At 41.3% G+C, this 23,483-nt stretch overlaps 1 protein-coding gene across 16 annotated transcripts in view; it reads left to right on the plus strand.

The window, feature by feature from the left end:
- CLSTN2 (calsyntenin 2) overlaps window positions 1–23,483 on the plus strand; it is a 328,373-nt gene that overhangs the window by 17,156 nt on the left and 287,734 nt on the right. For 2 of the 16 annotated variants that reach the window (XM_086843483.1, XM_086843485.1), the window contains exon 4: window positions 21,739–21,894. The exons of 7 other annotated variants lie outside the window; for them this stretch is intronic. Coding sequence is in view for 1 of the 9 variants with exons in the window: in XM_086843479.1 (XP_086699605.1) it covers window positions 18,435–18,522 (88 nt within the window). In the remaining 8 variants the exon portion in view is untranslated. Of the gene's footprint in view, window positions 1–18,273; window positions 18,527–19,155; window positions 19,631–21,738; window positions 21,895–23,483 lie in introns of those variants that run through there. 7 more of the 16 variants (XM_086843486.1, XM_086843494.1, XM_086843488.1 and 4 more) reach the window with 7 other exon arrangements.

Consider the following 23,483-nt stretch of genomic DNA (forward strand, 5'->3'; position numbering starts at 1 on the left):
ATTTTTCAATGCATCCAACTCTTCTCTCCAGTAGTGGTGTCATAGCACAGAGCAAAACCTGGAGCTCCTTAAGAGGCTTAAATGTATATAATGATTTCTAATAACGACTGCAGGATTGTCTTTATTGGAGTTTTAATGGGGATCAATGAGGTTAGACTGGGGAATATAAATTAAGAAGGGAAATTCAGGAGGTTTCCTTCTTCTCTCTGTGAGATATTGTCAGGGCAGATGAGGAGCCCTGCACTGTCAGTCAACAGCCCAGCACTGAGAAAAGGGAAGATCTTTCATGCTCAGCTCTCAAGTGGTCCCTTTTCCTTTGGTTAACAGAATTCCCATTGGTTTCAGGGAGTTTTACCCCCATAATCAAAGTGCATCTCTGGATCAGTCTCATCCTGGGAAAGTACGAAGGATATTTTTCTCCTGCACTGCTTAGTTATTGCAATAATGAATTAGTTTATGCCTGGCTTTGTGAACTTGCTGATAATTTCTCCAGGGAGATGTGAGGTTTGACTGTGCCTGAAAGCAGGGTAGTGCTACCCTCTGTCCTAATAAATTGGAAATAAATTGGAGAAGAGAAGCCATGAAATGTTTCTGCTGGAGTTAGGATTCCATGGCCCCCACACCTCCTCAGTGCCCACAGATTCTGTTCTTCTGCAATCTCCAAACCTAATGGAAGCTCCCAGATGCTCCTAAACCGACCACAGAAAGTAAAGTGTTATTTTCTTCTTTGGAAAGGTTGAGGGAAAGACTAAGAAACAAAATTCTCATCTTTCTCACCCAGGAAAAAAATATTCAGGTCTTCCAGCGACAATTGCAGAAAACATTGCCCGAGGATGTAACAGAAGGAGCAGAGTGGAAAGTTCCCTCACTGTTGCAAGACTGATGTGATCATTGTTGTTCCTGCTAGAAAACTCTGCTAGTGTGTTTTACAGCAATATTTAAAAAAAAAAAAATATTTCCCCCCCTTTATTTATTTTAAATGAAATGTTCTTATATGTAAGAAATAAGGTTTGTGAATTCAAGAAATTCAAGTCTTCTGTTCAAGTCTAGGCTTAGTCCTTCCTGCATTTGTTTAATTTTCAATTTTCCTTCTGAGTAGAATGAGCTCCTTTGTTATGCAAAGTCTTCCACACTCTGCTCTTATACTGAAGTTCCTGGGCAGTATCACCTGCATGCTGTGTATTGAGAGGAATACAAATAAACTGGAAGAACTACAAGTATTCCTTCTTCTCAAGAAAGAAATATCTGAATAGATTCATGCAGAAATGGGAAATGGAAAGAAAGCATTTAAATTTTTTCTTGTAGCTTGGTTTAGGATATTCCTTTGCAATCATTTTAGATTTGTAACACCTGTATTTTATTTCAAAGAAAGTTGATTCTGGATGATCATATTAATTAAAGCAGAGAGAATTAAAATGTGCTTGTGACATCCCTGCACCATAAAAGTCTAATGTTGCCATATGGACAAGTTTAATGTGAAGTTGAAATCTTTTGTCAAAGCCCTGAATAAAGTGACTCATTAATTATCATCAGTTCAACTCTTTTAGAAAGGCAGATTTGGAGAGCCCAAACCAGCACAAACATTAATTTTTATTCAGTAATCCTTCTATTACTTTTACATTGTTATGCAGAGAGACTGTGGCGTAACAAAATGTGCTGTGTTGCATGTTTACCTATATTTTAACCAATTTGAGGCTTTGTTTTTTTCTCCAATTCCTGTGATTTCCTGCTGGTTGTAGCTGTGAGCCCATGAGTGCCTCTCTGGGTTTAACCCAACAGGGTTATCCATGTGACAAGGCTGCAGCTCTCCCTTTCCATGGGCCCCTGGAGATTACCAAACACCAAGCTGGACCTTCAAAACACTCTCTGCAAACAGAGGAATTGCAGTTCTTTGTGTTCACCCACACTGCACCATCTGACAGCAGCATCCACCTCTGCTGCTAATGGCAGGGGTTTTGCTGGAAGGGATCCTGTGTGGAGGGCAGGGAATGGGCTCAGCTGAGCAAAGTGGGCACCAAAGTCCTGCCAGGCAGTGCAGGGGGTCAGCTGACAAGAAATAATTGACTTCTTAAAATGCATTTCAATGACATAATCTCTTTTTTGGCAGTCTGTGTGCTGACATACATATCCATATTTTTGCTTCTCATAATGGGGTAGCATTTCCATATACTTTTCATAGATTGGTCTCCTGATTCATACTCTTCCGTGAGCTATCGATTTTATGGACCTTTAAACAATTGTTACATGTACAACAATTACATAATTGGCCATGCTGGGGGACAGGGCCCAGCTGGGGGACAGCAGAGCCTTTTCAGAGCCCTGTGAGCAAAGCACAAGGCTGGGTCCCCATTCTGGCCCCATTCCAGTGGAATTCCTGCCCCTGCCCCTCCAGGAGAGCAGATGTGGCAGTGGCACTGCCCAGGGAAGCAGGAGCCAGAGCTGCTCCTGCTTCCAGCAGTGTCCTGCCCTCCCTGCTGTCACCTGAAGTGACTTCTGCTCTCACTGTGCATGAAAGATTCTGCCCTGCACCGTAGGCAGGTCTGAAGCTGCTGCTAGAAAATCTGGCAGAGTTTATCTTTTAAAAAACAAAACCAAAACAGCACCCAAGGAGAAGAGAGGAAAAGGATTGCTCATGGTCTGTCTTGTCCATCTGCCTAGGGGGGTTACACAGTGGCAGGTTTTGACCACAATGCTCATCAGTGGCACCTATCTAAAACAGATGGATCTGACTGAAAACTCTGCTCCCTGAATTTTTATTTACCAAGCTTTCCTATTCCCAGATTAGGCAGATAATGGTTTGCAATGGCGACTAAGAAGTTAATCTTTTTCTTGCTAAGTCTGAAAGCTAAGAGCTGTGTTTAACAAAATGACTAATGGAGTAGCTCTATTTAATGTTTGGGGTTTTTTTAAGAAAAAGCAATTATTGTGTAAAGAATGGAAAAATCATAGACCAGAAATTACTGCCTTTTCATTAATGTGAAATCACTTTCTCCTGATGCATTTCCTGATTTCCAAGGCATGTGACTTTTGAAAGGGCAGGAAAGCTTGACCAAATAACTAAATCACCGTAACATTTTCATGGTTGGGAAGGATCTGCACAGAAATCATGTGCTTCATAGCAATTTGGTGGCTTTAAGGTTACACCAAATCCTTTGTAGTCATAAAGCTGACCTAAACTGCAGCTCTCAGCTTCCAATCAGCTGTCCCTCTTTCTGAAATGCAGCTGGCTTCACTTTAGAAGTGTTGCCTGTTGGCAAATTCATCAGCTTTGTTATTAATCTATTCCAATAGGTGATGAATTATTTAAGAAAAAAGATTCAATTTGTAGTGTTGTCTTTTGGTGTGTTTATTTTTTCTCATTTTGTCACCTGAATTAAATAGCCCCATAATTTAGAAATTGTTCTATTTAAAGTATTCTGCTTTAGCTGGTTCCTGGCTTAACATGTTTTGCTAAAATATGTAGGTTGAATTTCCTGCTTATGTGTGCAAAGCAAATTTTTCAGGTCTCTGGACATCTTTGTGGTGGAAAACTAAAACCAAGGAGGTAAGAGGTGAAGATATATTGGAAGTGTTATTCATCTTTCCACATCAGACAGCTTTACATGTGAAAGAACTACAGAATTTGGTCCTGAAGAGAACAACAATATGTTAGGTTTAGAAAAGAAATGAGGTGATTTAATGCTGAATGCTACCAGAGTTGTCAAATATGGGTTGTTTTTTCACTGTGTTCTGCTGTTGCTACTGAATTGTCTACCAACACCTCCCCTGTAAATCTCCTGGCGTGGTATTTAAGGAAAAGTAGCAGAAGAGGCTCAGATCCTCCATCATTAGCAGATATGAGAGCTCTAAAGCTATGAAAATAAGGAACTACCAAACTAATCTCTGTTCTGGGGATGGCTCCTGCCTGTCCTGCTCCTCTCCCTTTTGAGAACAGTTATTCAGTTCCATGATGACTTTGCAGTGCAGAAACCTCTCCTTCCTGAAAAACCCCGTGGAAAGGGCCTAACACCCTTCTGAAGTGAGGCTAACTGCGAGATGTAATTAAATGTTTGACAAGATGCTTTGAAATCCTTCAGAAGGAGCTGCCTTTGTATAATTAATAAACAGTATGGTTCCTGTTCTCCTGCATCTCTAGAGATTCTGTGGAAACAGGTAGGAAGGGGCAAGAAATGGATGAGGATTTCCCCATCTCTGAATGCGTTGCTTATTTTAGACAATTAATTGCACCAAGTTCCTCATTAAAAGTGGATGAGCAGGCCCTGCTGACACAGACTCTCTCCAGTCTGTCTGCCTTGTGCCTTCACTGCACTGCACTGATTTTTCCAACTCTTTGCTGATTCTTCGTTGGATTTCTGTTAAGACAATTTTTTCATTTTTCAAACTCATTTTTGTTCTCGTTTTGATCTGGCTTTCTTACATCTGCTTTCTGACAAACATGACTCAGAACGTAGGCAATGTTTTTGATGTAAAGATTGGTCAGATGAGAGGATATAATTGACTTTTTAAAATGCATTTCAATGACATAATCTCTTTTATAACATAAATCTATGTGCTGACATACTTATCCATCTTTTTGCATCTCATAATGGGGTAGCATTTACATATATTTTTCATATATTAGTTTCATAATTCATACTCTTCCGTGAGTTATCAGCTTCACACACCTTTAAATAATTGTTACATACACAGTAATTAGCTTTGTAAAACATCTACATTCATGGAACTGCAGAAGTATTAAGGCAAGTTTACAATGCAAGCAGTTGTAGGAGGAGCAAATTACAAACAGCAGACAAAAGTAAAACACAGGAAAAAGATATTTGATAGCTGCAGAAGATTAGTCTTTATTATACTGTATATGATATATATTTTATATCATTTAGTGGGAAGCTAGTGAAAAAGTCAAAGTTTCAAGCTAGCAAAGCCTGCTTTGAACACAAAGAAAGCAGCAGCTCGGGTGGAATATAGGAACATGATGCAGTTTTATTAGAGAGAAACAAGCAGTGAGCTGCTCAGCCCCAGCCTCCAGGAGCAGATCCACGAGCAGGGACAAACCCCAGCTCACTGCTGATGTCCAGTGACACTCTGGCTCTTCTCTTAACTTCCAGAATGAGCCAAAAACAAACAAAACAAGCACAACAAAAATCAAACAAAACCACAGAAAGTGGTGGTGAAAATTAGGGTTTGGACTTAATTCTTCTGTGTTTCACGCATGCCTTAGAGATGTGATTTCTTGGCCTCATTGAAGTCGCTGCAAATTTTGCTCAGAGCCTTTGGATATCAACTTTTAAGGCAAAACTTGGAGGAATTGGTGGTGGTTGATCCTCTGGAGTCCATGGCTCTGAAATGAGCCTTCCTCCCAGCTTTGTTATAACTCCAATAGTGCTGGAACAAATTTCTTCTACGGTTTCAATATTTGTGTTACAACAGAGCTTTTATTTTTTTCCAAAACAGTGAGGAACAATCTAGGATGAAATATTAGAGTTTTTATCCTAGCAATTGGAGAGCAAAATCAGGATTTTAACTGGTAGGAGGTTAGGATTACACCATTCATTTTTCTGTCCTGCTGTTCATGTTGGTATAGGGTTCTATGGGAATTAAAGTCTAAAACAAATTTATATTTTCTCATATGAGAAACAATTTAACAGCTTTTTTCTCAGAAGCCTTAAGTAATCAATACTTGATTATATGAAATATGATTTATAATTTGAAAGCTGTAACTATTTGTGTAATCTAACAAGTTTTGTCTTGATTCTTGTGTGGTAGCCCTACAGGTTAATCACATCTGAGTTGAAATAGCCTCTATTCTGCAGTAGTTGGAATCTGGACTCAGTGAAAGCAGCATCACTTCTGAACAGCATCTCCTGATAACTCTGAGATTAGTTTGGTAGTTCCTTATTTTCATAGCTTTAGAGCTCTCATATCTGCTAATGATGGAGGATCTGAGCCTCTTCTGCTACTTTTCCTTAAATACCACGCCAGGAGATTTACAGGGGAGGTGTTGGTAGACAATTCAGCAGCAACAGCAGAACACAGTGAAAAAACAACCCATATTTGACAACTCTGGTAGCATTCAGCATTAAATCACCTCATTTCTTTTCTAAACCTAACATATTGTTGTTCTGTTCAGGACCAAATTCTGTAGTTCTTTCACATGTAAAGCTGTCTGATGTGGAAAGATGAATAACACTTCCAATATATCTTCACCTCTGACCTCCTTGGCTTTAGTTTTCTTAATTTTTTTCCCCTCAGTCCTTTCTACTTTGTCATTCCCAAGAATTGTCTCATAATGTGCCATCTCATCAGATGCCTTTTTATGTATGCTAATCTACAAAAGCACAACTATAAAGTATTACAGCAGGGTGCTGCATTCACCAGCCAGTAATTACCTCATGTTCAAGACTGAACACAGCCAGTTTTTGTAGGGAACATTTTTTCTGCAGCACGGGATGGAGATACTGGAAGATAACAGTATGAAATTAATAAAAAAAAAAAAAAGAAAAAGAAAAAAAAATTAAAGAAAAAAAGAAAAATAACACTGAAGAGTGGGAGAGAAAGTTGTGTTTTGTCTTCCTTGGAAAGTATTTAGGCACAAAGACATTCCTGGGAAATGCCAGTGAGAACAAGACAGTGCTGGGAGCATTGAAGGTCCTGCCTGGGCTCCCATCTCACCACAGGCTGAGTGAGAAGGGAAAGGACATCTGAGCAGGGAATGGAAAACTGAAATTTCCAGGGAAGTGCTGACATGGCCAGAATTACAACCTGGCCCCCAGTCTTGCTTTTTTCATTGAGATAACAGAATTAAGTAGACCTTATGTAGGTCTCAGTTCTCTTAATTAACAGTTTTATAACACATCTGAGGGACCACAGGCTGGCACAATTTCCTAACTCACTTCCATTTATGCAGAAACATATTGCTATTTCAGATTAATGATCCAGAAGTAGTAATTATGGTTTTATGATAGTTTTTGATAGGATATAAGCTCTATGTCAAAGAGTCATTTGTATGACAAGATATAGATAGAAACAAGCCTTACTTGAATGCAATTTCCCAAACAGAGACCATTGTACTGCTCTGCTCACTGCAGCCTCTGCTGCATTTACCATGGATATCTTTTGTTCATAATTGATTCAGTCTGAGGCTTTTTTGGTTTTTTTTGGTTTTTTTGTTTGTTTTTTTTCCTCAGGAGATCAATTTTTCTGAAAATGCACTGAAAACCATGCAAAATCCTTTTACATTTATTTAGGACATGAAAATATATACAATAAATTGGTAGCAGACCTGTTGCCTACATGCTATACTGTTGATGTTCACTAAGGCAAAATGGGAAAAGCTGGATTACCACTGTTAAAATACTTCTACCATTTTCCTTCTGGATGGGAAATGTAGCTCAAGCTGGCTTTGTTTAACTCCTATAAATATTTGAAAATTACATTTTAATCACTTTAGGGTTCACAGAATCTGAACTTCAAATATTCACATTTAAAATGTCCAGGTGCTTGGATGATATTCAAGCTACCTAGAATGCAGAAATACTTGTCAGCATGGGATCACTAAATTGCTGTGCCAGAGCCAAGATAGAAAACTGATTAAATGGATCAGATCAATACCTGACAGCACCTTGTACATCTTGAGAGATGACAGGACAAAGGGTAATGGCTTCAGGCTGGAAGAGGGTGGGTTCACATGAGATAAGAGACAAAAATCCTTCCTGTGAGGGAGGCAGGGCCCTGGCACAGGTGCCCAGAGCAGCTGGGGCTGCCCCTGGATCCCTGGCAGTGCCCAAGGCCAGGCTGGACACTGGGGCTGGAGCTCCTGGGATAGTGGGAGGTGTCCCTGTACATGGCAGGGGGTGGCACTGGGTAGGATTTGAGGTTCCTCCAACCCAAACCATCCTGGGATTCTGTGAACATGCACAAGTGTTCCTTAACAGGAGTGTAAGGAGAGGAATGTAACTCTAAAACCACAAAGGAGGTCCTTCTGTACATTACCTTGAAAGATAACTTATCAGATAAGGAAAATGGGGGAGAAGGGACTATGGACTGCAACATGAATTATTACAGAATAGTAAAGACACCTAGATATCCTATTTGTCCATTTCCAGTTTTTTTAAAATGTTTGATTGAAAAAATAAAATAAATCACAAAATCTTTGTCAGATTGCAGTTTGTTTTTGGAAGGAAATATTTGAAATTAACTCCATGCCACTGAATCCCAGCTCAGCTTGGTCTGCTCTGCTAATGAGCAATAGGAGGAGATGGAATGATTGCAGCTTTCATGCTGAGAACCCTTTGCCCACACTACCCCATTTCATGAATTTAACTCCAAGCTGGAGGACACCAAGTGTGGGCAGGACCACATTTGCTGCTTTGGTGTCACTTGTCAGGAATCCAGCTCCTGTGCTCTGTGTTTGCTCCACAGTGTGAACAGGGCATGGTGGGCTGGGACTGTTTGTTTTGTTTGCAAAGTGAGTCAAAGTAAAGTGGCAACATGTTCATTCTCTGATGTCTCTTATCAAAATCATCTCTTATGTTTATTACCTAGTTTGCTGCTGATCCTGCACTTATAATTAAAAAATAAATTAAAAAGGAAACCTTACACTTTTGATGTGCTTAATTTACAATATAATCACACTTCTTTTGATTGATTCAGTAAGGTGGGAACAGCTGAGAGAAGGAAAGCTTGTTTTGAATGTTCTGAACAGCCTATCAATCAATCAATGTGCTTGGCACGGTGATGCCACACCAGTGATGGGCTGGGGAAGGTGTTTTGTCTGAGATGCTGAGCCCACAGCCAGCATTCCCTGCTCAGAGTGCCCCTGCAGCACTGGCTCAGTCCCTGGGAGAAAGGCAGAGCCTCCTCTCCCTCCCAGCCCATGCTGCTGGGACTGAGCTGTGCTCCCTGGGTGTTTCTCAGCTGCAGGAATTCCCTTCCCATGCAGCATTCCTGGAGCTCCCTGCTGCTCCTGCTCAGCCACAGAGCTCCTGCCTCAGGTGTCCTGGTGCTGCTTTGGGGGATCCCATGGGATGAGCCCCGAGGATGGGAAAGAGCTGGGGGCCCCCTTGGATCAGGGACTGGGAATTTGCTTTCTCTTTCACTTTGGAGTTACTCTCTTCTTCCAGCAACTGCATTGACACTACAAACCTCCAGTCAAAGGAGGCAAAATAATGATGTGCTTACTAAAAACATTTTAGGAACAGTAAACATTCCTCTTGATTAATGAACAGTTTTAAGCAGCTCAGGGAACAGGCCATTCCTTATTGACCCATGGGCAGCTGAAAGAATATCATACTGCATGATTGTTTTTTTATTTTAAGCATATTTTTGCTTTACCTATCAAATTCTAGGAGATTTTAGAAGCTAATCTTTTTTTTCTTTTGTATTACAATAATGGCTTTTCATAATATCCCATCTAAATTGCAGCCTTTCCAAACTGAAGTAACTGAAATATGGAAGTTATTTTGTTGTTGCATAAGACAGATGAAATGTGAATGTCAGTCACTTGTTGGGCAACTGCTAAACAATCCTTGACTACTGAGTTTTGGGGATAAGAAATTTCCCTGGGGAATTTGAATTCTGTGCAGCAAAACTCTGCTCTGTGAAAATGCTCTGCTTCTTTTCCTTTTTATTTTGTTAGTCTATATACAGTAGAATTTGAGTCAGTGGGCAAATAAGTTTATTCTAAATTCATTGCCTACCACAAGCTTTGCTGAAGTTTACAGTCCTCAAAAAAAAAAAAGACAATTGTCAATTACTTGGAAGACCAGCACTGTCCTTGGAAGTGTAGCAAGATGTAATTTGCCAAACCTGAGCAGTTCCACCAATGATAGTCTATACAAAAAATAAATATACTTAACCTGGGGTCCTGTGCTGTGTTGCCAGAAAGTGAGGGGATGGAAAGGGCACTGCAAGGGCAACCCCATGCAGGCAGAAGCCAAAATCTTTTTTGATTTTTAGAGAATGGGGTAGGACACCTTGTGTTCCAATGAACTATTTCTGCAAGTTACTGATGGTAATGGCCACTCAGTGTGTCCCTGGTGGTGTAAACCAGGCAGGAGAGTCTGGAGGAATACTTCAGATTTGGTTCACAAAATGCATTTAGGAGAATTCTTTTCGTCTCCCTTGCAGTGTTTGGCTCTGAACCATTTAATGTGGAAAAAGATTCCTGGCTCACATTTTATTTGTACACTAAAACTTTTCATTTGGGGAAATTGAGAGTAATTGCAACATTTATCACTTTCACAGCTAAAGGATTAGTAATTCTGGAAACTGGAAGCTTTTCCCCAGTGATCCAGGACATCAGGGGGATATTGCAATAGCTCCTGCATCAGTTTTCCAGCAGCAGTCTGGACACTGTGGGTTTGGAGATGTCTTCTGTGACTAAAGCAGGAGCTGTCCTTGGCTGTATTTGAGTTTCCCATAAGAAAATTGCTGTTTTGTGGGTATCTATGCTGAAGAGATAACACTGCATTTGGAACGGTTCTAGGATGTGAAATCTGGTGGTTTTATTTCCTTTAGTTCACAAACCCAACAAATAAGGTTACGTTTTTAAGAATTCATCTCGGCTCCTGGAATGATGAATCTGCTATCTCTGCCCTGTGTATGTAATTCCTCTCTGAAGTCACTCGGGGTTTCTCAAAATCATTTTTTAGAAGGACTTGACTGCAATTCCTTTGTTTGGTTTCAGCTGAATTTTGCTGAAATTCAGAGATTCATGGATAGCAATGTGGATGCATTTCAGCACTGAATCTCCCTACTGTAATATTTCCTTTATTTATCATCCTTGGAAACAGCGTCTTTCAGTAAGAGCTTTTCTGACTGGCTTCCAAACCACATTTTCATTCATCAGGGTGTGATACAGTCACCCACAAAAATCACAGTAGTTTCTCTCCTGCAGAGAAGGGCTCAGATTTGTAAAGGGCACAGCTGGAGCAGAAGCTGTGTGCTAACAACAGCACAACATGAGGCACTGCTGAGGACCCAGGAACACTGATTTCCTGTGATACAGATCCAACCTGGGCTGCTCTTCCACACAAAAATAATCCACATTGCACTGGATTTCCCAGAGTAGGCAGAAAGCCACCTGTGCTGTGTCTCAGGCAGGTTTCCCCATTTCCCTGGAGCTCTGGATGTGACTCAGGTTTCCCATTTCTCTGGAGCTCTGGATGTGACTCAGGTTTCCCCATTTCTCTGGAGCTCTGGGTGGCTCTGGATGGCACTCTTCACCTACATTCCCTCTGAAATGATGAACTCCTGGAAAGATCAGCTCTTGCTAAGTGATGAGCCAAAACACAGCAGCTCGAGGCAGCTCTGATTGAGCAGCACTAAATCTAACGTGGTTACTATCGAGAAATACACCTCAGAAGAAAGCAAAATAGATATGGTATAGCATTACATTATTATAATAATCAGGAGAAATCAGACATGGGATAAAAGGTAGGGAATTATAAGGAATTATCATCAATCAAAAAAAAAAATGAAGAGCAGCAATTGAAAGTTAACTGGTTCAAATTTAGCTCGAGGAGGAAATTTTACAGTGAGTGGAAAATCTTTACCTACAGCAACACTTTTTGACGTTCAGCCTGATGTAATAATGGTAATTAAACTACAGGAAAGGTAACACTACAGAAATGTTAACAGCCACATAGAGATTCCAAGCTTTGACTGCATTTTTGTATTAGATTATTCTTCTCCTGCAAAGGTGTGTTTTTTCATTTTGAAGTCTGTGACTTGGAAAAGGAAAGCTGTCCTTTGCCAAATAAATAGATGCTAAGTGTTAGTTTAGAATTACTTGTGTTTGTTACAAATATAACTTGAAAACCTCATAAATTTTAGCCTACTTTACCGTAATTTATAATCTGACACTGTTCTAGAGCTTCAGGACGTATTAAGAAAATTTACAGAAACTAGGCACAGCAACTACTGATAAACTGAAAGGTTAATATGTAAAATAATGAGGGTGAAGTAAATGAAATGTTCATTTAAATGTTCTAGAACACAGGAAAAGGTATAAGAGCTGAGAGAGTTCTGAAGAAGGCATGGAGCATGAAAAACATCCTACAGAAATTCTGTTTTGCTATCTGAGGGGAGCCATAAAGGGCACTCAGGGTAGATAGAATTAAAATTTTGTCAAATCACGTTTTTAGTTGGGCTTCAAAGGTCACCTTGAATATTTATTGTCATTCCCCCTCCACACATTCAAATATCTCCCTACATGGATTCACAACTTCCCTACAGTCTGTATGAAGCAAAAAGAAGAATATAATGAATGAACACGGGCTATAAACCTTGCAATGGGGTTCCAGTTTACACCTCCAGCTTTGCTGTGCTTTTCACAGACTGTTCTGTATGTAGGAGAGGAAGGTTGGTTTGAAGGCAGGAAATATGAGGAAGGAGAAATAAATGTTTTGAAGAAACACTTAAGAGTTAAATGAGTTAAAGAATTTGCTTGCTGTTCCTTCAGGTGACAGCATTTCCTCCCAAGAACCAGGACTACTGGAGTTATGGTGATGTTCTCATTTCCTCTGGATATTTAAGTTACCTAAAATGCCATCCAAGTTCAGCCAGCATGAAGTTCATCCCATGAAGAGCTGACCTAGCGTTCCACAAGGCCAGATTTTTGGCTCTCTGAGTGCAGGAAAAATGGTCCCAAAGAAAGGACTTGGTTCAGCAGGTTGCACAGCAGCACCAATTCCATGATCTGATAATCTGCAAACAGCGTTATCCACTTGTGCCAAGCCCCCTCTGCTCACTTTCCATGTTGTTTGGAGCAAGCCCCAGCGCAGATGATTCTGTCACCCCTCTCCTGCCCTGCTTCAGGTCCTGTGTCCTGCTGGGGCAGCTCTGATCACCCAGTGCCTGCCCAGCCACCAAATCAAAACTCAGCTGCTGCTGCTGCTGCTGGGACACAATTGCTATTGCCAGAGAGAAGAGGTGAGAAGGGCTGTCACTTTTACAGCAGGAATGACACCCAGAACACTCTCACACGAAAATGGCAGAATTTGGGGTGTTGTGAAATCACGTTAAGATTCATTACTTTTCCATTGAAATCTTTCTCAAAAGTCTAAAAATATTAACTGGGGAGATCCCAGAGGTAAAACAGTGACTTACTTGAAATCAGCAGCCACCAGTTTAAATGTACATATGTTTATGTATATATGTACATTTATGAGCTTGGAAGGGTACTGCATTGCCCAGACTTCCAGGAGGGGAGGGAATTTCTGGTGAGGGGATGTGGGAAGCTGCAGTTGTGGCTCTGCTGGAGGCATTAATCTCTCTGAGTAGTCAGAATCTCAGACAGTGCCCTAGCTGTGACTTACACCCAGTGGTCTTGATACCTTTGGACAGAGGCATCAAAAACTAATTGTAAGTCAGACTTCACAGAACTAAAAAAATATATATTTATGCAGTGTGTTCCTGGTTTAATTTTCTTGAAATTGCATTTTTATTTTATATTTATATTACAAATACTTATTCACTTCCAATTTTCAATTTTAACTGTATCTTTCCCAATTTGGATCCAATGTTAAGGTGGAAATTCTGTGTAACCTTCATTAAAAACTTCTGATAGATTTGCTGATTTTCTTGTTCTCTGCTGACCATCTCATTAATGCTATAAAAAATATTATCTCTGCTTCCAAATTCTATTTTATTTATATAAAATGTAAAATTTCTTAAAATTGAATGTTTTAAATGAAAGACCTAAACTGGATAACACAAAAGAAGGATAATAGCACCCAGTAATTCATCCTGTCAACATGAAAAGACAAGTGTTTTACACAGGTGTCCACCAAAGGCCTGCTTGGATGTGATTAAGCAAGATTAACTTTTAGCATGTAACATGATTTTATTCAGTGATCTCTCACAATTAAAAACCCAGGGTTTTATGATTACAAGAATAACAAACTAAAATACTAAAATAAATTAATTTTAATAAATTAAATAAATGTATTACTAAATAAAATATTATTTTATGAAGGCTCATAATAGGTTAAGGACAATAACAATTAAACCCATGTGCCTCTTCTGCAGCCTAAAACAGGATGGGAGCTGAGGAGTATGACAGGAGCAGAGTTTGAAGGCAGTAAGGATTCAAACACCAGAGCTGAGGAGCTGAGTGCACATTTCCATTATTCTGATTAGCCACTGTAGGCTTAAATGCACTTGCAGAGCTCCCATTTGTATTCTCCAAGAGGAATTACAGCCCTGTGCACAAAGTGTACAGGACAATGCAATAGCCTGTCAGCAGTATTAATTCCCACTATTACAGCTATTTGGCTTTGCTTGGCTTCTTAATGGTATTTAAACAAATACAGTTCTCTCCCCACCTTTCATGTGATTTTTCCTTCTGCAAAAGGACCTTTTGTTTAAAAAACCTTCCTGATGCTAATAGACCACGCAAATTTATTATTCAGATGGTTCATTTATTAAGAATAAATAATTTAAGTACATTTTCTTCTGTTTAATTAACACATTAGCGGTTGCAGCCTATATGGGAGGTAATGTTTGTATTTATACTCGTTTCTCAGGCTGTTTGCTTTGTTCTGCTTGATGGCCACTGTGTTTATTTATTGAAAGTTCCTGGCCTGCAGAAGTCTGCAGAAATGCTTGCAAACTTCTACAAAGGCAATGACCCCTGTGGAAGCAGTAGCAAAATGCTGCCTCATTCTCTACATGTCCTCAGATGTCCAAGGCGAGTTTAAACCCATGCAGCAAGAACAAATAATCAGGATGGGCCCAGCTCTACTTCATGCTTGTTGGGAAGAAACATAAATTACATCATCCTTACTGCTGCTGCATTTGGCACACAGAAAAAGCCATTACTTTATATTCACCAGCAAAATTTTACTTCCATTCTATTGGAAACTTTTTTTGCTATCCTGTGACTGCAATAACAAACTTCTGTGTATCACAGAAAGTGCTCTGGAATGCTGTACTTTAAATCCATTTTCCTCTTTAAAATGACATTTATGCTCCTTTTGTTTCTCCAACATGAAAATATGCTGCCATTCTCTTGGGTAATACATAAACATCTTCTAAATGTGATCAAATCTAGATTCTTGTACTTTGGTTGGCTGATTATTTTAAACTATACGTTAACATTGTTGGAATCATGGCTACAGGCACCCAAACAGATTATGTATCAGATTATTCCCATTTTTTGTGTTACACAAAAATGCCCCAAAATAAAATTATGAAGGACTTTGAACCTTACACCCTGATCCTACAACCAGTGCTACAATGGGGTTTGCTACAGGATCTGAATTATGTGTTTTTACATACTGAATTATTTTCTATGGATGATAAAGTGATTTTTATAATGTTAAAATAGATTCTTCTTTTATGATTTCCTTTATGATTTTTGTTGCTTCAGTTATATTTTTAACTAATGGAGTCCAATGCACTTAACAGCAAACACGCTTTATACCTGAATATTACTTCTAAATTCTCTCTTCTTCATTACTTAGAAAATATTCACCTTGGTATTAAAGAATTTTATTCAGAAAACATGAACATCAATAGTTAATATGAAATTAAATATGAAATTAATTTTAATAAATATGAAATTAAATATGAAATTAAAACATGAACAACCAATAGTTAAAGCTCCCAACTAAATGCCCTGATATATGATGAGGTAGGATTGACCACGACCTTGGAGCAGCTCAGATCTCTTCAGCAAACTCTGCCTGTCAGGGATAAATCCCGGCCTCCAGAAGCATCTTGAATCCACACTAGGGAAATTATGCTAAAAATAATCTTTACATCTCCAGACTCAAATGGATCTTTCTGATTGACTGCCTCTGGTGCCAGGTCCGTGTCAATAATTCGCAGGGAATGCATGGCTGTGACCTTTTCCCCCTTCTTTTAGAATTTCTATTTTACAGGACCAATAAACCATGTCAGGGGAAAGTGGCAGTTCCAGACACATGAACGGATGGATCTCAGGTCGGAGGTAATCCTTCAGCATGCTCCTGTTTGGGACTACAGAATACATCTCCCTGCTGTAATGGTTCTGTCAAAAATGTATGCAAGGAAAAATTGAGGGATACACTCTTTCAGTTAAGCAATGACTAGAAAGAAAGAATAAAATGAGTAAAGGATTTCCCACTTGCTTTCTCAAGCCCTAATGAAGGCTGTAGGAGTTAATGCACACACTGGGTTGCAAGTCAGCATTAAATAGAAGAGGTAATGGCAATTATCTATTATAAATTCCTGCACAGTGCCATGTCATCATTACTGTTTGTAAACCTTTCTATCCATCTACATCCATCACCTGTATGAGCCACCAGCAGAAGACTGCAGAACACCCAGGCTGTCACATCCATAAACAAACACAGTTGGGTAAAAAGGCAGAGAGTTTTTGATTAAGGTACCAGAGCTGAAATTAGGTTTTGACTCTGACACCACTGTAATGTTATCTATTGGTGAAGCTTCTTCATCTTTTGTGCTTTAGCTCTTTGCCCAAGGAATGGAGCAGCATTTATCCCTTTTCATTTTTGGTTTCTGGCTTATTTGTTTATACTGTAAGTTGGCTGAGGAGATGCTTCTTCCTATAGAGCATCTGCCTTGCAAACCTGCTCTCTACATCCCACCACCACATCAGTTGTCTTTGGGATTGTTATAACAGGTTCATACTAAAAATGCAGTATTTTCCAATTTTAGCTCCCTCAAAGACTTGCTGGTTCCCTGTATGAAAATACCCTCCTCTGAACGATGACGCCGTGTTTATATATATTTATATAAATTTATTTATATTTATGTGTGTTTTAGAGTGTTAGTCCACAGGTCACATTTCTTGCCTTTCAGAAAGTGGGATGTTGTGTTAAAAAAAAATCTTATGCTGCTTGCCACTATTTTTATTAATTCATTTATTTATAAATTAACAAGTTACAGTCCTATAGATTTTAAAGTTTTTAAAAGAAGTGAATGCTGGCAAAAATTTGATTCTTCTGTGTAGTTTTCTGGTATTCAAAGTTATTTCTGATTTTCCCTGGCTTTTCTATACACTATTCTACTCAAGCTCACAAGAGAGATTACAGGAAAGCAGATTCCATAACTAATTTGTCAAGCAGCCAAAAAGAACTTTACAAGTTTGTCCCAACAGTTTTAATTAGCTTTTTTTTTTTTTTTTGTCTGAATGCAATATAACAGTAAATGTGTATTTCCATCTGTCTTCCTTAACAGATGAAGCATTACATCTTTGGTTTGGAAAAGGACTTGGGTTCTTGTCTCTGTATCCCCTCCCATTTTTTTTTTGTGTGTGTGTGTGTGGGCAGAAGGAAGAGGGAATCCTGCATTCCATCTACTCCATGCAATTTGCTCGATGATTCATGCTTCCAGCACCACATGCAGGGAAAAATAATGGAAAGGAGTGGAGACCTGAAGCCAAATGATTTTGTTCAAGGCCTGTGTTGGCTGTGGTGCTGAAGTTACAGTGTGGGATGGCCCAAGGGGCTGCTGTCGGGCACGATGAGATCAGGGAACATTTCAGGGGAGCATCCCAATGTTTCTGTCACAATGACAACGCTCCCACAGCCCAGTGATCAACATCAACCCCTTGGAGCGGTGATTCTCTAGGAAGTACTGGCTTTTCCAGAGTCAGGTGGCTTTGCTGAGCAATTTATGGGACAGAGCACAGACGATGGAGCATTTGAAGCAGGGAGGGAACTTGGAAGGGTTCAAGCTACCTGCAATAATTCCTCCTGGCTCTCACAGCTTATATAGAGCGAATTCCTTGTGGCCAGTGTAACGTGTGATGTTAATGTGATAATGTGAGTGGCCTGGCGTTTGTCGGTGCTTTCCTGCTAGAATATCTCAGCTGTCAGCAGTCCTGGTACCGAGTTGCACCAGGGCATCATCTGTGAGGCCCCAGGCCTGTCCTTGGCCTCTGTGCATCCTCCGGGCCTGCCGGGGCACTCTCTGTGCCCCATCCATTCCTCGCCCTTACCAAAACCTTTGCAATTTATCTTCTTCCTAAAACAAAAACATTTCGTGTTCTCTCCCCACCTTGCGTTTCCAAGGTCTTCTGTTTCCCTCCAACTTTACCGAACTGTTGCTTGATCTTTTATTCTCCTTTCCTTTCTTGCAGCCACCGCCTTTGCTTCTCCCTTTCCCGGTGCCCTTCGCATCCTTCACCAGTGCCTCATTTTCTTCCCCTCCGTCCCGTGTCCTTCCCTGCCCCCGGCTGTGTCCTGGCAGCCGGCTGGCCGTGCCCAGCCCGGGGGGTGACAGCGGGGGGCAGGTGCGGAGCCGCTGTCCGGGCCGTGAGGGCTCATGAATATTCGGGCCTGCCCTCGCCGTGACGTGGCCGCGGTCCCGGGCGGGCCGGAGCCGCCCCGGCGCTGGCAGCGAGGGCGGGTGACGGCGGCTGCAGCCTCCGCCCGCCCGGCCCGCAGCGCTCGCAGCCGGCCGGGCAGCCTCCACCAGCGCCGGGGATGCGGAGGCGCCGCTGCTGCTGCTGCTGGGGCCCGGCGGCGCTGCTGCTGCTGCCGCTGGGGCTGGGCAGCCTGCTCGCCGCCAAAGGCAGGTACCGGGGCGCGGGCCCGGCCGAGCGCCGGGGCGGGGGAACGGAGCGGGGCCGCTCCTCGCCCTGCGGGGGCTGAGCGGGGCTGCCGGGCAGAGCAGGCACAAAGTTCGGGCGGGGGGATCTCCGCGGGTCGGCGGCGCTGCCCGCGGCTGTCCCGGGCCGGGCGGGAGCCGCTGGGGCCGGGCGGGAGGTGCCGCTGCCGCGGGGATGCTGCGGCGGCCGGGGCCGCGCCTCAGCGCACCGGGGCCGGGCGGGGAGAGCAGCGCTGGGGCTCCCCGGGCGGGCACCGGAGGAGAGGCGCCGTGCTTTCCCCGGGCGGGTACCGGAGGAGCGGTGCCGCGGTTCCCCCGGGCCGGTACCGGAGGAGAGGTGCCGTGCTTTCCCCGGGCCGGCACCGGAGGAGCGGTGCCGTGCTTTCCCCGGGCCGGTACCGGAGGAGCGGTGCCCCGGTTCCCCCGGGCCGGTACCGGAGGAGCGGTGCCCCGGTCCCCCCGGGCCGGTACCGGAGGAGCGGTGCCCCGGTTCCCCCGGGCCGGTACCGGAGGAGCGGTGCCCCGGTTCCCCCGGGCCGGACAGGGCTGACCCGGCGGGGCTGCCGCCCTCTCCCTCCTCCCAGCCGGCCGTGCCTCCTCCACCTCCCAGCTGTCGGCGATTCCTTGCCTCTGCTTTTTGCTTTCTCCTTGCATTGCTTCCATGCCGTTTAGGACTGGCTCTCGAGCCCCAAGTTTTAGAAACTTAGTTTTGAGAGCTCTGTCTCAGTCTATTTTATATTATTTTCAAACGTTTCAGTTGCTCTTAATTTTGTATGGGGCTTTGATGTTTATAGAAAACTTCAGTGTTTGTTTTCCTAACAAAACCCCAACTTTGAGCCGTAACTTTGTGAGGAAATTGATTGTTTCCAGCAAATGTTACTTGACTTTGTTTACATTTACACGTACGAATAGCAGAAAGTGACTGTAGGACGTGAGTTGCTCCTTCTGTTTCTGAGCCGACGTGCCTCGCTGTCCTGGTGGGAACGCCGTGCTTTGTGGGCAGATTAACACAAAACGCATTTTGATGGATGGCAATCACTTTCCTTCTCTTTACTGTCTAATGGAATTCAAGGTAATTAACCCCTTTATAAGGGTCTTTCCTTTAGACGAGCGTAGGAGGTTGATGTCTGTTTTATTTGGTGGTTCATCAGCCAAAACCGGGGTCGTTCCCTGTGCTGTGCCTTTGACCACTGGAGGGCTGCAGAGAACATTTTTGGATAACGGGAGCCACAATCTCACAGTAGTTGGTGGTTAAAAATAGGCATTTTAAGGTTATTTATATTGATATTCAAACGCTTTAAGTTTTTGCTTGTTACTTTATGTATTTTGTTCCTTAAAATTGGATCTTTTCAAAGAGTGTAATGCAGTGTTAATAAATGAAGTAAAATATCTTGGCACTGTATGGACTTAATATATGAGATGCTTTTTCCTCCTCCACCTGATCGGTAGAGGAAAGAAAAAAAGGATTTATTTCAGCAAGAACCTCGTGCTCATTTCCCCTTGCTCTGTTTTCCTACAGTAAGCAAGTTTAAAGGCGTTTTATGGGTGTCTCGTGCACACAACTGCAGTGCTTTTGAAACTATAACCTGGACTTGTGGCTTGAAGGTGCATTCTGGTGGGAGGTGGAGGTGGGATGTGGTGTGTACAAAGCTCCCCATCTGCCCTGAGCATCCTGTTGTATAGAGAATCAAAGATAATGATTGCAGTTCTCATCTCATCTAACTTCTATGGGCTCTGCTGCTTCTCATTTTAAAACCAAAACCAAGCCCCCTCCACCCCCGCTCTTTTTCCCCACATGTTTGTGAGGATGGGGAGAAGGATTACAGGAACAGTTCTGGTTGCCACTTTTTTCACTTAGTAGAAAATAACAATTTCTTTCACTAAATATCTCCAGGCTGCAAAAATTGTTTACTCTCAATAGAAGGGGGGACCTTCCCCCCCCCCCCCAAAAAAAAACCAAAACAGGAAACAAACCAAACACCTCTCTAAATTCTTCCAAGGAAAAAGAAATACATCAGAGTGGTTAGGAGGTGGTTAGTTACAGAACTTAATGTGTGTATTAAATATGCATATGCAGTTTTTTAGCTTTGCAGGAGGTTGTTGACGCCGAGATCTCTATCATAGGGTCAAATAAAAATTGTCATTGTTGGACAGAAAAATGTTTTCTTTTGAGTATTTCCAGCTAGCTTTGCTCAGTAAGACAGAGAGGCAGACTTTCTGGTTTATTGAAATTGAGGATTGTCAATTGATATGAAATTAATGATGTCTGGAATGTGTAGGAACTGTCTCTTGTGGTCTTCAGTTATGGAAAGGAGAATATGCTGAAGGGTAAGGTTTGTTTTTTTTTTCTCTCCATCATACTCAAAATTCACAGGTCCATGTGGTCACAGGCAGGGAGCAATACAACCTGCAGCACTTTCTCTTTTGTTTCCCCAAATCTCTGAATAAGGCTGATCTCTGAAATAATTCATTGTTATAGTAAGTACTAAACTACTCAATGAAGTCTCAAAATTCTTGTAAGACTCAATTAATCAACCTCTTAAATTTCATTGTATTTGAACTTCATCATTACCATAAACAACATTTTTATTTTTAAGTACAGCCAAAAGCCTCTCAATGATCTGAATAACTAAGACTATTTTATTCCAATTAAATTAATTACATGGGCAAAACTTGAAGTTTTAGCCATTGCAGCCATTTCCAAATCCGTGGAACATTCAGTCCCACTTGCTGGGTGTGTGCTGTGAGTACATCAGATCTGACTCCCAGCAGCAGAGCCAGCATCCTCTGCCTGAGAGAAACCTTCAGTTCTGAGGAGAGGAAAGTGAAGGAAAAGCTTTGAGAATGCACCGGACAGATCCTAGAGTCTGATATTTTCTGCATCACTTAGTGTTTCCTTGTATTTCTTTTTGTAGTAAATAATAATGAAATCCTTCTCATTATCAGTTCATTTGAGACATTAAAAAAAAAGCTTTCTTTTCAACCTCATCCAGAATACATGAGAAGCAGTGTTTGGCAAGTGCTTAGGTCAGAAGATGGGAGTTGAAGCAACTGTGCTTTCTTTTGCTGGTGCTTCCTGTAGCTCACCAATAAACCCCAATAAAGACATGTAAATTATTTCATCTTTCTGTTTCTTTTCATCAATAAATTGAGTGAGGAATCCTTTTTTTTTTTCCCCAGAGTGTTTTGATTGAAAAGCAGTTCATGAAGACCGACTCTTGTGTCTCACAGGATAAAAGATTCGTCTGATTATGAAGTCCGGGTGTCAAGATAATGAAATGATTCAAAGGTCTCAAAAGACAGAAGTCAGTATTTGATAGCAGCTTTAGTATTCAGGTATTACAGCATAGAAGACTGACAACTATATTTAAATTGTCATTATGAAGTTGGAGAATGTTCGTCAGTCAGAATCATATTTATTACCAATTTTAATTGCATGACTTGGAAGGCTACCAAGACAGGGAACTGAACAGCTTCCAGAGCATGTTTTAATTGTGAGCAGAGTGTGTGCCACTTAAAGAACATCCTCCAAGGTGTGTCTTTTGTCACCTCTCATTAAGTGGTTTTTGAGCAGAGTTTCATCCCTTTCTCTCCCCTTTAAAGTGACCTCAGTTTTCTTCAGTTGGTTTTTAAACACCCAGCAGCAGTACCCAGGAGGTGAGAGTCCTGCATGCTCACTGGGGGCTTTCAGCACAAAATTCAGGATGCCTGTAATGCTTCAGTGTTTTGTTTCTTTTTATGAGCTGCAAATTTACTCTCTCCAGAAGGTTAATGATTGGAATCTTAACTATTTTAAATGTGCAAGTGTCAATATCTGAAGTGCACTTCAGGACAGTTCACTCTAAATGCCTTCCCATTTTTTGCTGTGTGCCTTACAATAAAAATGGACATGGTGATTGCTTAAAGATGTAAAGCAGGGGAGTGAGTTACCTCGAGTAAGTTGTTAGAATGTTATGCATTATAATATGGCATCAAACTTCAAGTGACTTCTTAATTAAATTAACCTAAAGGCTCTGGATGTGCATCTCACTGCATCAGTTAATTTGGTGCTTATTGTTCTTCATAACTGATATTGGGGAAAAAAAAAAATTAAAAAATCAGTGTTTAAGACATGTGGGTTTTACCCTCCCTTCCCAGAAATCCTGCTTTATGTGGAAGATGGATAATTCTTAAAATCCATCTTTTAAGAAATTATTTGGGTTTCTGTAAATCTCTCATGGTGCTTGGTGGTGAGGTATCCCTGATGCCGCTGGCTTTCTGGTACAGGTTGGGGGTGTACAAGATGTTCAAGCTTGGCAGAAATTAAAGGGTTTGGAGAAGTGGTTCAGGTTTTTTGAGCTCTTACAAGTCTGAGTATCCTCAAGATCCAGATAGAGCATGAGTTGACCAATATATAACAATGAATTTAAGAGTATTGGGCTAGGAAAGACGGATTTTGCAGTTTACCTAAAAAACATGTTTTGGAATAGAATAGAAGTGTATGTGCTGAATTACAAGTCATTTTAATGTTGTTTTTCTCTGTATTGATTTTAAAGATGGCTCTGCAGGATTTGCAGTTTCTCAGCAGTTAATGCTATTATTTAGATGATTGGTCTTTGTACGTGGAATCCTGACCCTCGTTAAATCAATGTGAGATTTGCCTCGTGTCTTGGTAGAATGGAGTTTCATCCTTTGTGTGTTTTCCTCTAAATGTAAACAGTTATTTCAAAGCTTTTAAAGTTATTCTGCTAATAGTTGCCTTTATCCAAACAGGAGGAATACTTGATTTCATCTCTTTCACCTTACAACTGCTTTCATTGAGCCAAGAGAACAAGTCTTGATGGCTTTTGTTGGTTTTGTTTGGGTTTTTTTGTTTGTTTTGTTTGGGTTTTTTTTGTTCTTTTCGAAGTGCTTTTTTTAAAACTATTGAGTGAAGCTGGCCAAGA

This window comes from Cyanistes caeruleus, chromosome 10 (assembly GCF_971803275.1).
Source record: "Cyanistes caeruleus chromosome 10, bCyaCae1.hap1.1, whole genome shotgun sequence".
Lineage (NCBI taxonomy): Eukaryota > Metazoa > Chordata > Aves > Passeriformes > Paridae > Cyanistes > Cyanistes caeruleus.